This window comes from Vicia villosa, linkage group LG1 (assembly GCF_029867415.1).
Source record: "Vicia villosa cultivar HV-30 ecotype Madison, WI linkage group LG1, Vvil1.0, whole genome shotgun sequence".
NCBI classification, from domain to species: domain Eukaryota; kingdom Viridiplantae; phylum Streptophyta; class Magnoliopsida; order Fabales; family Fabaceae; genus Vicia; species Vicia villosa.
Genome location: NC_081180.1, coordinates 53,254,603 through 53,267,506, shown reverse-complemented (window position 1 = coordinate 53,267,506; position 12,904 = coordinate 53,254,603). Strand labels below are relative to the sequence as shown.

Below are 12,904 nucleotides of genomic sequence, written 5' to 3'. Positions count from 1 at the left end.
TTGATAGCACTCTCAAAGAAAGCGCTAATATATGGCACATGTTTGATAGCGCTTTCTCTTAAAAGTGCTATTATAGGATGTGTCATTAATAGCACTCTCTACGAAAACACTATTGTAGTACACTGTTTTTTTTTGTACACAAAATCATACTTTTGGTGTGCAAATATCAAAAAGCTACATTCAATTCAATACAAATAATTTTAAGTTACTCATTGCATACATATTATCCAAAAATACCAAATAACATTTTAAACCAAATCCAATTGTTTACAAATATCATAACATATATATAGGACATTTGCATAGCCAAATTTATAGATGCATGCATTCCAAATGTTTTGTTTATAAACCCCCACAACCTCTTTTTTTGTTGCGCTCCAATTGTCCAAGCTTATTAGAACTAACTGACAAACTGTGACACCAATGAAACTAGCAAAACTCTGGCATTTCATTGAACCTATAACAAAATTAAAATCCTCTGGCATTTCCATTTCAATGTACCAATGATCCCAAATTTGTAAGGGGCATCTGGTTCAACTTCGGGAGGTGCTTCAAACAAAAATTCTCAAGAATCACCACTTCTAATTCTGTAGTAGTATTTGGTATTGTGCTGAAATGTAGAAATAACCGAGTCAAGTGAATAAATTCATTCAACAACACATTGAAAAATGAGAACTATATGCAAGTGTCATTATTCAAAAATGAAATATATGTTGTTCTTTTAGTTTGTCTCCACTTTTCAATTTATTTCATTTTTGACATTTGAAGTAAAAAAACACGGATGACAATTCTACTCTCCTAATTTGAAACAAGTACCTTAAGGCTTCTACAAGACAATAATGAATGTAACCATAATTGTATTAGCTGAGAGTGTAATTTGAAACTGTACTTGTTAGTTGTTACCTGTTCTGGTGCACCTTGGCTTACTCTATGCATTTTACCCACTTGATCAGTATAAGTAATTTTTGTCCGCTTATCGGTAGGATTGAACGAAAGAAAATGTACTTCTTGTATATCAACACGTGTTTACAGTAGCATTAAGGGCACAATCAACATCAAATTACTTAAACTCACTTTCCAATCCATACACAACCAACAAGGGAAAAGAAGTTATCATTCAGGGTGACAAAGTTAACAACAATTTTTCCTCCTAATAAGTAAAAATCCAAGATTCTAAGGTTTATTTATATAAAAAGTACGACCTGTTGTCGTCGGTAACGCCTTCGGTTCTCCATGTTCTTGCCAATGCGACGAGGGATATAACATATTTTAAAGTCTCTACCTACAACAAGCATAAGAGAAGACTTTTTAACAAAATTGTATTGCATAAACATGCACAAAGAACATGAGAGCATAAAGTTGCCTTCACATATAGTATAAACAAAATCTAAACTAACAAGAAAGATTGACTAGCTGTCTAAACTACTAAGAAAGATTTGCTAGTTGCCTCTAAACAAAATTCCATTCTACCTTTGAAAACTGGATTTTAGCAAATCTATGTCACATAACATTTAAAATATAGCTAACTAGCCTTCACTCCTACACAAGTGAGAAAATATACCAGGAGACAACTTAAGTCAATCATCTAAGAAACATGAATGAAATTCCCCAACAGAAACCAAAATTAAACTAACAGGGATTTTCGTTCCCCCCTTCTTTCCCTCAACCACTCCCACCCCGTCCTTACCCGAAACTGTTATACCACTTCATAACAAATGATTGTACCATTAGTAAGATACTCAAATGGCATAACAAATACAAATTGCAAAACAGAGAACAGTGAAATTAATCCAAAACAGATTATGAACTCGCCTACCGCATACCACTAATTTAAAATCAAACATAAGTGAAATTAACAGGGGATATCATTTAAATCGTACTTATCTGATAGTATATATCGTCTATAAGGTTAAAAGGTCTCTGAAATTATGATCACAATGCTACATTTCTTTACCAAATCATATATGATAGAAAAAAGTAAAATCTTATAACAAGTGTTGCAACTCTTGATCCACAGTCTTGCTGTCTATAGAGCCACTGATAAAGTTTTTCCTGAAATCAGAAAAACACCCAACATTAACCGTCCAAACTCTAAAGAGATTTCAAAGAGCTTTAAGCTATGTTCCAGTAACAGTTATTTGTCGTGAGCTTCCTTAATGAATTAGATTTTTATAACACATCCCCCACTGGCTATTTAATCAATGTCAGCACTCCCTAGTAGTCACTTTCCGTATCAGTTTAGATTGAATTATTTGAGTTATCTTTTAGCATAAACACTTGTTAGTCGGTTTGAAAGAGCTTACGAAAACAACTTTAGACATGTTCATAAGCTATTTTTAGTTTGTGACAATGCTATACAATAAGCTTATACTTAAGCACTTATATGATAAGCGCATCACTCAAATCGCATGACACCATTAAACTGCAGCTTAACCTCACAAACTCTCATTATCGCTACTCAAAATCATGTGTATCCATCAGCACAAAGACATCACAACGCTCAAAAGCAACACACAGAAGAAAGATATAGCAAAAACTGAGAAAGAAAAGATTACCAGATACCAATGAAGAGAGGGACGTCGGTGGTGAGCTGACGAAGGGCTGAATTTGACGGAGAATAGGATCTATTCGTTCTTTCTTTCTAGCGTTTCCTCTTTCTGTTTGAGTGGGTGATTCGGAGGTGAATCTGAATCGATCGTGTTTCCTCTTTTCGGTGGTGAAATGATGGTAAATCGATGGCTGACGAATGGATTTTGTTCGTTCTTTCTTTCCGGTGAAACAGTGGTGAATCGATGAAACAAAGGAAGGGCTGACGGTGGTGAATCGATCAAACGAAGGAAGGGCTGACGATGGTGAATCGATGGCTGACGAGGAAGAATCGATGAAACGAAAGAAGTGAATCGGTTGGGAGAATTAGTGAGGAACTGAGGATCGTGTTTCTGTTTTTGGCGGTGAGGGTCAAAAATGTGTGTACCAAAATGAAAACTTTTTGAACAAAAGTGTTTTGTTTTTTTTATTTTTTATTAATTAATTAATTAATTATATATTAAATAAAATATAGCGCTTTTGATAAACGGTAATATAAGTAGTCAAATAATAGTGTTTTATAAAAAACTGCTATCTTAAAAAAGAATATTAATAGCGTTTTAGAGAAAGCGCTATCATACGGAAGTTTAATAATAGCGTTTTGTCACAAAGTGCTATCAAAATCACATTGGGTGTATTCTATAATAGCACCTAATCATAAAGTGCTATTATAGATATATTTTTTCCTCTTTAATAGCACTTTCTTTAAAAGTGCTATTAAATTAGGCGATACAAAAAATCAATTTTGGCGTAGTGAGTTAACCGGTAACTATAGGGTATCCCTATTCCTAGGTGATATCTACTATAGTCTAATCGTACAAAAACCTTAACAACCGTTGTCCACCTGGATGTTAACCGTAAATCAATCTTGTTGGTCCTTCGGAACTCTCCTTTTTGTACTTTTTCGCATTGACTTGTCTTGATTTATTCCTTTGAGCCTGCAAACAGTAAAATACACAACCAAAGCATAAAATGTAGAAGAATGAAGTAAAATGCTTGACAATATAAAGGAAAGGTAACTGAACTAACTGATAAATAAACATGTAAAAACCACCGATCACCTTCCCACTTTGAAATCCTTAGTTGGGCTCCCGTTAACCAAAACTAACATTTGAATTGAGAAAATTGTTGGCTCCATCCACTTCATCCACATAATCCAAACCTTATTCTCCTCATCATGTACTTAAGGAACTCCCAACTCACCTAGTCATATGCTTTTTCAAAACTGACCTTAAATATCAAACAAACCTTCTTCACTTTATTTGCATGATCCGTTATCTCATTTGCAACTAATACACTCTGGAAATTAGAAATCAGAGTTCCCAGTACCCTTTTCAACCTGGCTGCAAGGAGTTTGCACAAAGCTTTGGAAAGACACCTAACTATGCATATCGATTTATACTCTTCGAGCCCAAGAGGATTATTATTTTTTGGAATAAATGTTAAGAAGGATGAAGTAATTTCTTCATAATTTAGCTTTCCTATGAAAATCCTTGAAAAATCTAGTAATGTCTTTCTTAATAAAGTGCCAACACTTCCTTATGAAAATGAAGTTGTATTAGTCCGACCCCGGACTTTTGGACCCCTCATACCCCCAAACCGCGTCCTTGATTTCTTGATCAATGAAAATGTCCTCAAACGAGCTACTTTTCAAATGAGACAACTCTCTAAAAGTGATAACTTCTAATAGAGGACAATTGAAATTAGTTTCCATGAACTTCTCCCTGAAGTGCCTCCTAACTTCTTATTTTACGTCACCCACAATCTCTGCCATGCCTTTGTCAGTTTGGATTGAACCAAAGAAATTCCTCCGTTGCCTCCCCTTCATAATGTAGTGAAAGTATCTACTATTGGTGTCACATTTTCTATTCCACTTGAGCCTATATTTTGGTAATAACATGTTTTTTTAACAATAATTTCTTCCATATCTGGCTAGTTGCTACACTTCTCTTAGCTACCAACTCCTCCACTTGACTCTCCTTACAACTAGACAAAAATTCATCTGCTTCATTGATCTCCTTCCTCCCTTCTTCAACCTCCATATTAACCCTACTTAACACTTATGTGTTCCACCTTCTAAGATTCACTTTGAGCTGCTTCAATTTCTCATTAATCACTAAATCACTGCTTCATTATATTCTTAAGTTCTTCCACTCCTTCTCCACGAACAACAAAAAATCTTTGTTTTTGAACCAACATTCATTGACTTTGAACGATTTAGGCCCCCAGTTGAAATTATTGATCATTATCCATATTAAACAATGATAAGAGATATCCCCTAGTTAAAAGTTTATTAGTACATGACAAACTTCCTTTATAGTATGAAGTTGAATATGCAAAAAATGGTGTAATCAATTTTTTGAAATTAAAATGAAATCATACTTTGAATATTTCTATTATAGTATCAATCACTCTTGATCTCCTTCCGCTTCTTTAGCTAAACCGAGTTCTCTTATGAAAAGGCTTCAAAAAGCTTTAATGGAAGTTCATGAGTCTTCAATCTCTTAGGGACCAGTTCAATCTTCTCATATCTTCACTTCATTCAACCCAACTTCCCCCCCCCCCCCCCCGCATAACTCACTTGATTCGAAACTATTTATCAATCTATAAGGTAACAACTTTCTATTATAGAATCGACAAGTTGAAGGCATCATTCTCACATACAAGATAACCAAATTTGTGGTAAATTAGATCTTGATCGTCAAAGCAATTTGGACGCATTTGGTCATGAAGCCTAGATTGTTCAAGATCAAACGCTATTCATTTAACTATTCTCTAAGATTTCAAATTCAATACTACATGTGGTTCTTGCATGTAAAAATGCTTATGAAGTTTGGGATTGTATTCACAAGTATTTAAACACGATGATAAAAATACTTGTCGGACAACATCAATTTGAACTTAAATCCACAAAGAAAGAAAAATGTACCATTACTTAATATATGCTTAGTTTAAGGCTCTTGGTGATTAATTGCTTGCTCTTGAAGATACCATAATTGAACAAAATTAAATCGATGAGATTCTTGAAGGCGTACTATAGGGGTATAATCCTTTTTGTGCATTGCAAGACCACAAAATCGAACAAGCTTCACTTATTTATTTTTTCCATCAATTAGTCTTGTGTGAATGACCTTGTAGATTCTCTTGACGCTGGTAATTACATCAAATCACATATTCAATATAATAAACAATGACTAATATCTAGCAACACATCACTTCATCAAAATTTGCAATCAAAGATCTCAACACTTTCTCAATTTTCTGCAAATTGTTGATCGATTCACCAAATACATTCATCTGGTTCGTTAACACCACCACACATGAAAAACATTTTGAGACTGATTCATTTTCCTTCATCTGAGACATCTTGAGTTTTTTACTCAGCGTTTGCAACTTCACCCTCTTTAGTTTTTTATCTTGGCTGTACAAGTTCTTCAACTTGTCACACGCTCTTTTGGCCGTTTCCTCTTCAATGATCTTCTCGAACACGTTAGGATCCACACACTGCTAAATCAAGAACAAAACATTTCCATCTTTCTTCTTTTGATCCCTATGCACAGCTTTCTGAACATCATTTGCATTCGCTTTCAATGTCGATACTCCATCATTCACGATTTTAGCCACATCCATAAATTTGAAGATGACATTTATTTGATCAACCCACCGTTCTTAGTTCTCACATTTGAAATCGGTAGATTTGCTGAAAGTTGCGTTGATGTTCTGTTTCTGTTTGTCATTACAGATTCACTATGAATTGCAACCCAGCTCTAATATCATTTTGTTGGAATAATTAGGGTTTTCAAGAAAGATGAGGAAAAAGAAATAAAGAGAAAAGAGAAATTGATAATGAGAGAAAAATATTTCGAAACTTGTGAAGCTGTTAAAATTGTTAAGTGTGTAAAACTATACAATATCATTCCTATTTATAAGTGATCAAGGTCCAAACTCAAAATATACAAACTTATATTTTTTACCTCAACACACTAAATATATGTTATATTCGACATATCGACTCTGTCGAATCAAGTGACTTCTAATACTTTATCTAAGTCAAACACATCTATGCTGAATATAGACTTTTTACAAAACAATGAATTATAACTTCTTAGGCTTAATTGCAAGTTTGGTGCCCCTATTATGTATTTTTTTCGATTTTAATCCCCCTATTTTAAAAATCACGATTTTGGTCCCTTTTTTAAGTTTTGTATTGAATTTTAGTCCCCTCTTCCAATTATAACTTATTTTTAATCATGTGGCAATATTTTTGATGACGTGTCATTTTCTATTTGACCAAATAATTAGATGGCATTATTTAAATTCCACTTCATTTGTAATTATTTTTTGTTTCAATAATAATATAAATTATTATATTTATTAAAAAATATAAAAAAAAATTTAATCGATATGAATTTTCAAAACTTATTATTTTTTATCTAATAATAGTATTAAAATAAAAAATAAATTTGAATTAGCATAAATTTAAATAAATTAACTAAATTAAATTTAAAAGATTAAAACATTCAAAGAAGATCACACATCTTTGTCAGACCCATTTATGAAAATTGTGGAAAATTTTTGAAATTTGTTTCTTAAATTGAAAAAAATATGGAACATTTAATTACAAAGAAGATTACCAAACAAAAATCTTGCAAAATCCTAATCTTGTTTAATTAAGTTCACAGTATCATTATTATTAATCCCATATATATTAATCTGACAAAATCCAGAACGTTTAGATTTTTTAACAAAACTCATAAGCTCATATTTCTCTTATTAAGGTTTAGTGAACAAATAATAAAAATAAGGTTGAAACTAGAAAATCTTTTCCATGGAAGCAAAGTAGCTTTTTTAGTAGATCTGCAGAAAATGAAGACAGTAATCTCATTGATTTTGAAAAACATATCTAATTTTCTGAGTTTTATTTTAGCAAAGGTAATTCTTTTGATAGATCTATAACAAATCCCTAAAATTGTTTTGAGAAACAACAATCAATTATACCCAAAATCATAAATGTAAATAGATCGAAAAAGATGAAGAAATTTCGAGAGATCGATGAGGAAGAAAGAAGGGGACCTTTTCCCTATGACCACCTATATAATGGCTGGAGTTACGACAGTCAAATATTACACTATGTGGTTATAGTTCGAAGAAATTCATCAGTCACGGAGGAACCTTGTAGGCGGCCATGGAGGAAGAACCGTGTAAGTAGCCATGGAAGAAGCTACTTTGTTAGATCTTGAGATGGAGGAGGTGAAACGAAGAAGAAGCCTGTACTTTTTTTTCACGAGTAGGTAGATTGTAAATGGGGTGATATCCAACCAACCTAAAATCTTGTTTATTTTTTTCTGATAATTTTAATTCATGATAACTAAATTAAATAAAATTAAATTTATGGTAATTGAAATTAAATTCGGTGTACATTAATATATTATTAATGATAGTTTAATTTATTCTAGGTTATTTTAATTTTTTTCAAATATAATAATTTTTAATATTTTTAGAATAAAATATTTAGAGTTAATACTACTTTACCCCCCTGCCATATAAGCGAGATTCGGTTTACCCCCCTCTAAAAAAAAACTTATTGGACAAACCTTGCAAAATAAAGATTCCATTAATATTGACCCTGATCAGTTTTTTTGGCCAAGATTCTTAGAATCTTGCCTACGTGGCATTTTTTGTAGTGCTGACTGTACAACACATAAGCAATGTGGCACAGTCAGCACTGCCACGTGGAATTTATTTTTTTTTTATTTTTTTTTAAAAATTATTATTTTTTTTAAAAATTAACTTTTTTTTAAAAAAAAATTATTTTTTTTTAAAATTAGTTTTTTTTTTTAAAAATTTAATATTTTTTTACGTTTTTAAAAAATATTTGACAGTACCTGCGGATTTACGTACAGATTTAAAAATACCTGCGGATTTACCTACGAATTTGACAATACCTGGGGATTTACCTGCGAATTTACCTGCGGATTTACCTACGAATTTGACAATACCTGCGAATTTACTTGCGAATTTGTCAATACCTGCGGATTTACCTACGAATTTGACAATACCTACGGATTTACCTACGGATTTAAAAATACCTGCGGATTTACCTATGGATTTGACAATACCTGCGGATTTAACTACGAATTTAAAATTACCTGCGGATTTACCTTTAAAAATACATGCGGATTTACCTGCGAATTTGACAATACCTGTGGATTTACCTACGGATTTGAAAATACCTGCGAATTTATATATAATAAAAATAAATTTTAAAAATAATAAAAAAAAACAGTAAAACAATTTTGGAAAAAAAATTAATAAAAACGTAAATTTTTTCAATTTTCTATAATTCTTTTTCAATTTTTTTATAATTTATATATAATAAAAACGTAAAAAAAATATTAATTTTTTTTTTAAAAAAAATTTAAAAAATCAACAAAATTAATAAAAAAAATTAATAAAAAAATTTTTCAAAAAAAAAATTAAAAAAAAAAAATTCCACGTGGCAGTGCTGACTGTGCCACATAAGCAATGTGTTGTACAGTCAACACTACCAAAAATGCCACGTAGGCAAGATTTTAAGAATCTTGGCCAAAAAAACTGATCAGGGTCAAATTTGATGGAATCTTTATTTTGCAAGGTTTGTCCAATAAGTTTTTTTTTAGAGGGGGGTAAACCGAATCTCGCTTATATGGCAGGGGGGTAAAGTAGTATTAACCCATATATTTATTTTTGAAAATATTCATAATAATTTAATTTATTTTTTTATTTTTTTAATAAATATAATAATTTAATAACATCATTAAAAATAAGTTATGAATCGGAGAGGGGACTAAAATTGCATACAAAATTAAAAAAAAAAGGACTAAAATCGTGGTTTTTAAAATGAAGGGACCAAAATCGAAAAAAATACATAATAAAGGGACCAAAGTTGCAATTAAGCCAACTTCTTAACAAATCTGACAAAGGATTGCTTGAATCAAGTAAAACTCGATTAAGTTTCAATGATGTATTGTAGAAATTTGATTGCTAAACAGTAAACACGAATATCAATCTAACAATAAGAAGAAAAATATTTAAATATTAAAGTTACTTCAACCAGTAGAATATAATTTAGACAAATTTCGAAGTCGTGAAATACATTGCTCACATAAGAATATAGGATAACTCAAAACGACCGCCATTCAAGTAACGACAAGAGAAACGACAGCAAAACAGTGAAGACCAGTTTAATATTAACAAGTTGCATCATTAGACATAGTCACATGAACAAACAAGTTGACGACCAAATTTACAAAAGTGTTCCCTACCACATACTATTCAAACCACAAAGAAAGAATTAAAAAAAATCACTAAGAAAAGGAAAAACGATGCTTCCTGCCACCATCCTTGCGCCTAACTAGAAAGTCTCACTCACTCACTAACTTTCAACTTTCTTCTCTCTATATATACCCTTTTTCCACTCCACTTAGACAAACACACAACACAATCTTATCTTCTTTTTCTTCTTCTAATAAAACTAAAACCAACTTCAATTTCAAGTAACACATAATAACTTCTCTTATGGCTAACGCCGAAGAAGTTTCAGCTCTTAAAAGCATCAAATATCATCTCCTTGGTGAATTTTCACCACTTCCATCTCCAATTTCACAACCTTGGAGCTTTGATTTTGATTTTCAATTTCAAACCAACCAAACCAATCATGATTCTTCAATCTCTTTGGATCATTATTTCAATAATCTTATGGAAACAGAGACACAGATTCCGATCTTTGAGTTTGACTCCAAACCTCAAACAACTGAACCTGAGAGCCCTAAAGCCCTAATTTCTCAACCTCAGCCAACAGTAGAGAAGAATTCTCAACTGAAGAGAAAACCTTCGTTGGAAATTGCTCTCCCGAATAAAACCGAATGGATCCAATTCAGTAAACCAGATCCGAAACCGGAAGTGGTTGTGCAGAAACCGGAAGTTGTTGAGAAACAGCACTACAGAGGAGTTAGACAGAGACCGTGGGGAAAGTTCGCCGCCGAGATCCGCGACCCGAACAAGCGCGGCTCGAGACTGTGGCTTGGAACTTTCGAAACGGCTATCGAAGCCGCTAAAGCGTACGATCGTGCAGCTTTTAGGCTGCGCGGATCTAAAGCGATTCTCAACTTTCCACTTGAAGTCAACGCCATGGCAGTGGCGGCAGCGGAGGCGGCGGAGAACTCCGGTGACAATAAAAAACGTTGCCGTGAACAGGAAGATGATGAAGTGGTGGAAGTGAAACCGGTGGTGAAAAAGGAGAAAACGGAGGAATTTGATGTGAACTGTATTAAAGAGATGCCGTTAACGCCGTCAAGTTGGACTGGGTTTTGGGACTGTGATTTTAAGGGGATTCCACCGTTCTCGCCGTTATCTTCCTTTTGTTTTTCACCTCTAGTGGCTGTGTGAATTTCTATTTTAGGGCTCTTTTGTTATCGTCAAATGTATATTTCATCAAATTATTTAATTTATCGACTGAAAATTTCTCTATGGATGTGTTTCAAGTGCCTGTTTAATTTTGTTTAAAAAGCTAAGTTTGAATTATGTATGAATAACTATTAGTTATATTTTAAATATTTTTTAGTTAAGATGTTTTGATTCTCTTAATTGAAATCATCATGTTCTTCAAATGAATCCTAAACCATTTAACACGAGAGAGGAAAAGAGATTTTTAAAAATGTAAATCTGCTAGCATAGTCTATCTAGGACAACCAAATCCTGGATCTCTGTAAATATGTGAATAACTAGTATTTCTACCCGTGCGAGGCACGGGATAAAATTTCTTACACTAAAAAAAATATTTTATAATTATTTATAATTTAAAAATAAATTTATATTAACATTATATCTATCTTTGTTATTAACAAATATCAAGATAGAATAATAAGTTATAAACACAATTTCTAATAAGAAGAAGAAAAAAAGTGATTTGAGGAAATAGAGAAAGTGTAACCTGGCCTGAGATATTTTTCGGATATGTATGTATTTCGGATATGTAATGTACTGTAAAGCCAATAGCAAACTAATGGCTACAATAAAAAGAAGTTTAGTCGACAAACTAAAGAAGACTGTGTTGGTGTGTCAGCTTCTTTTTTTCACAACTTCGATTTTCTGTGGCAGTAAATTGATTTGTTTTAATTTATGAAGATCCATACAATTTGGATTTTCTGAGGTAGTTAATTGATTTTTTCACAACTTGTTTTAGCGGCTTGATCATACAACTTTAGCAGGCTGATCAAAAACTTCAAGATCCATTTACCTTCCTTCTTTGGAAATGATCTAACAATGGTGGACTAATTACCTTAGATAACAACACTATCAAGAATTGTTTTCAAACTATAATTAAGACTTGTCCATGCTTTGGACAAACTTTCAGGATTTCTAACACAACATCCTCAATTTATAAATTATAATGACCTGTAGATTCAAAAGAAAAACATTACACGAAGCCGAACATTTCAGGTTAGAAGAAAATGGTGGAACCAGAAAGAAACGAAAACGCAAGATCCGGAAGAAGCATGCCGCACCATATTAAGCACCTAACGCAAGCTATCCCAGATCTATAACCGATCGACTACAACGTCGCGGCCAGCTGCTCCCTGTGATGTGACGCGAGTACCACTGTCGAAGTACCACCCATCTGACACAATGGCAACCGTATTGCAGCACCGGCCAACGCGTTTGAACGTATTCCATCACTCCAACCGACGCATCCACGCCGGGACCTGCATCGACCACCGCACAAGCTCTTGTCCGTCGCGAGTCCGTCCACAATCCTCCCTCCCTTACGCAACACCAATCACCACCATCATCACCGTATACGAATCTTCATGGCCAACGACGCCCTACGCTGCAAGACTTGCTACCACTGCCGACAAGGTTCTTCCTTTCAGCCACTCCTTTTTACATTTTGCTCTAGTTTCATTTTTGTGTTATTGGTTTAGAGTGATTCGCATAAGCAGGAAGATACATGATTGTGTTGTTTTTTTTTTGTTCATGTTTGATTTATGAATGAGAGAGCAAAGGAACACGAAAGAGAGAGGAATGGAAACTAAATCTGGAAAATTAATGGTCTCTCTTTTTAATGGATTATTCCAGTACTCTTAATTTGAAAAGTAAAAATACAATGAAAACCGCATATATTAATTTATGAGACGGTGAATTCAACTGTTTGCATTGAGAAAGGAATAACATTGATGATTAAGTATTGGGAACTGAAACGGCGAGAAGCTAAAACAATTATTGTGTTATATCATGAGATCTTTTAAATATGATTTTTTTTAAATTAATAACAAAACTG

The 12,904-nt window shown here is 33.0% G+C and overlaps 1 protein-coding gene and 1 long non-coding RNA gene across 2 annotated transcripts; one reads left to right on the top strand and one right to left on the bottom strand.

Moving 5' to 3' along the window:
* Window positions 1-807: 807 nt before the first annotated feature.
* LOC131606419 (uncharacterized) lies at window positions 808-2,963 on the bottom strand. The gene is made up of 3 exons (XR_009284834.1): window positions 2,556-2,963; window positions 1,955-2,052; window positions 808-1,282 (listed from the first exon to the last, which is right to left on the bottom strand). It is a non-coding gene; the product is annotated as an uncharacterized LOC131606419 (long non-coding RNA).
* A 7,076-nt stretch (window positions 2,964-10,039) lies between these two features.
* LOC131638016 (ethylene-responsive transcription factor 6-like) lies at window positions 10,040-11,094 on the top strand. The gene has a single exon (XM_058908582.1). It carries the CDS (start codon window positions 10,144-10,146, stop codon window positions 11,011-11,013), a length of 870 nt encoding a protein of 289 aa, XP_058764565.1. The 5' UTR covers window positions 10,040-10,143; the 3' UTR covers window positions 11,014-11,094.
* Window positions 11,095-12,904: the final 1,810 nt, after the last annotated feature.

Coding starts and splice junctions, on each gene's coding strand:
- LOC131638016 (XM_058908582.1), top strand. CDS start 10,144: ATGGCTAACGCCGAAGAAGTTTCAGCTCTTAAAAGCATCAAATATCAT.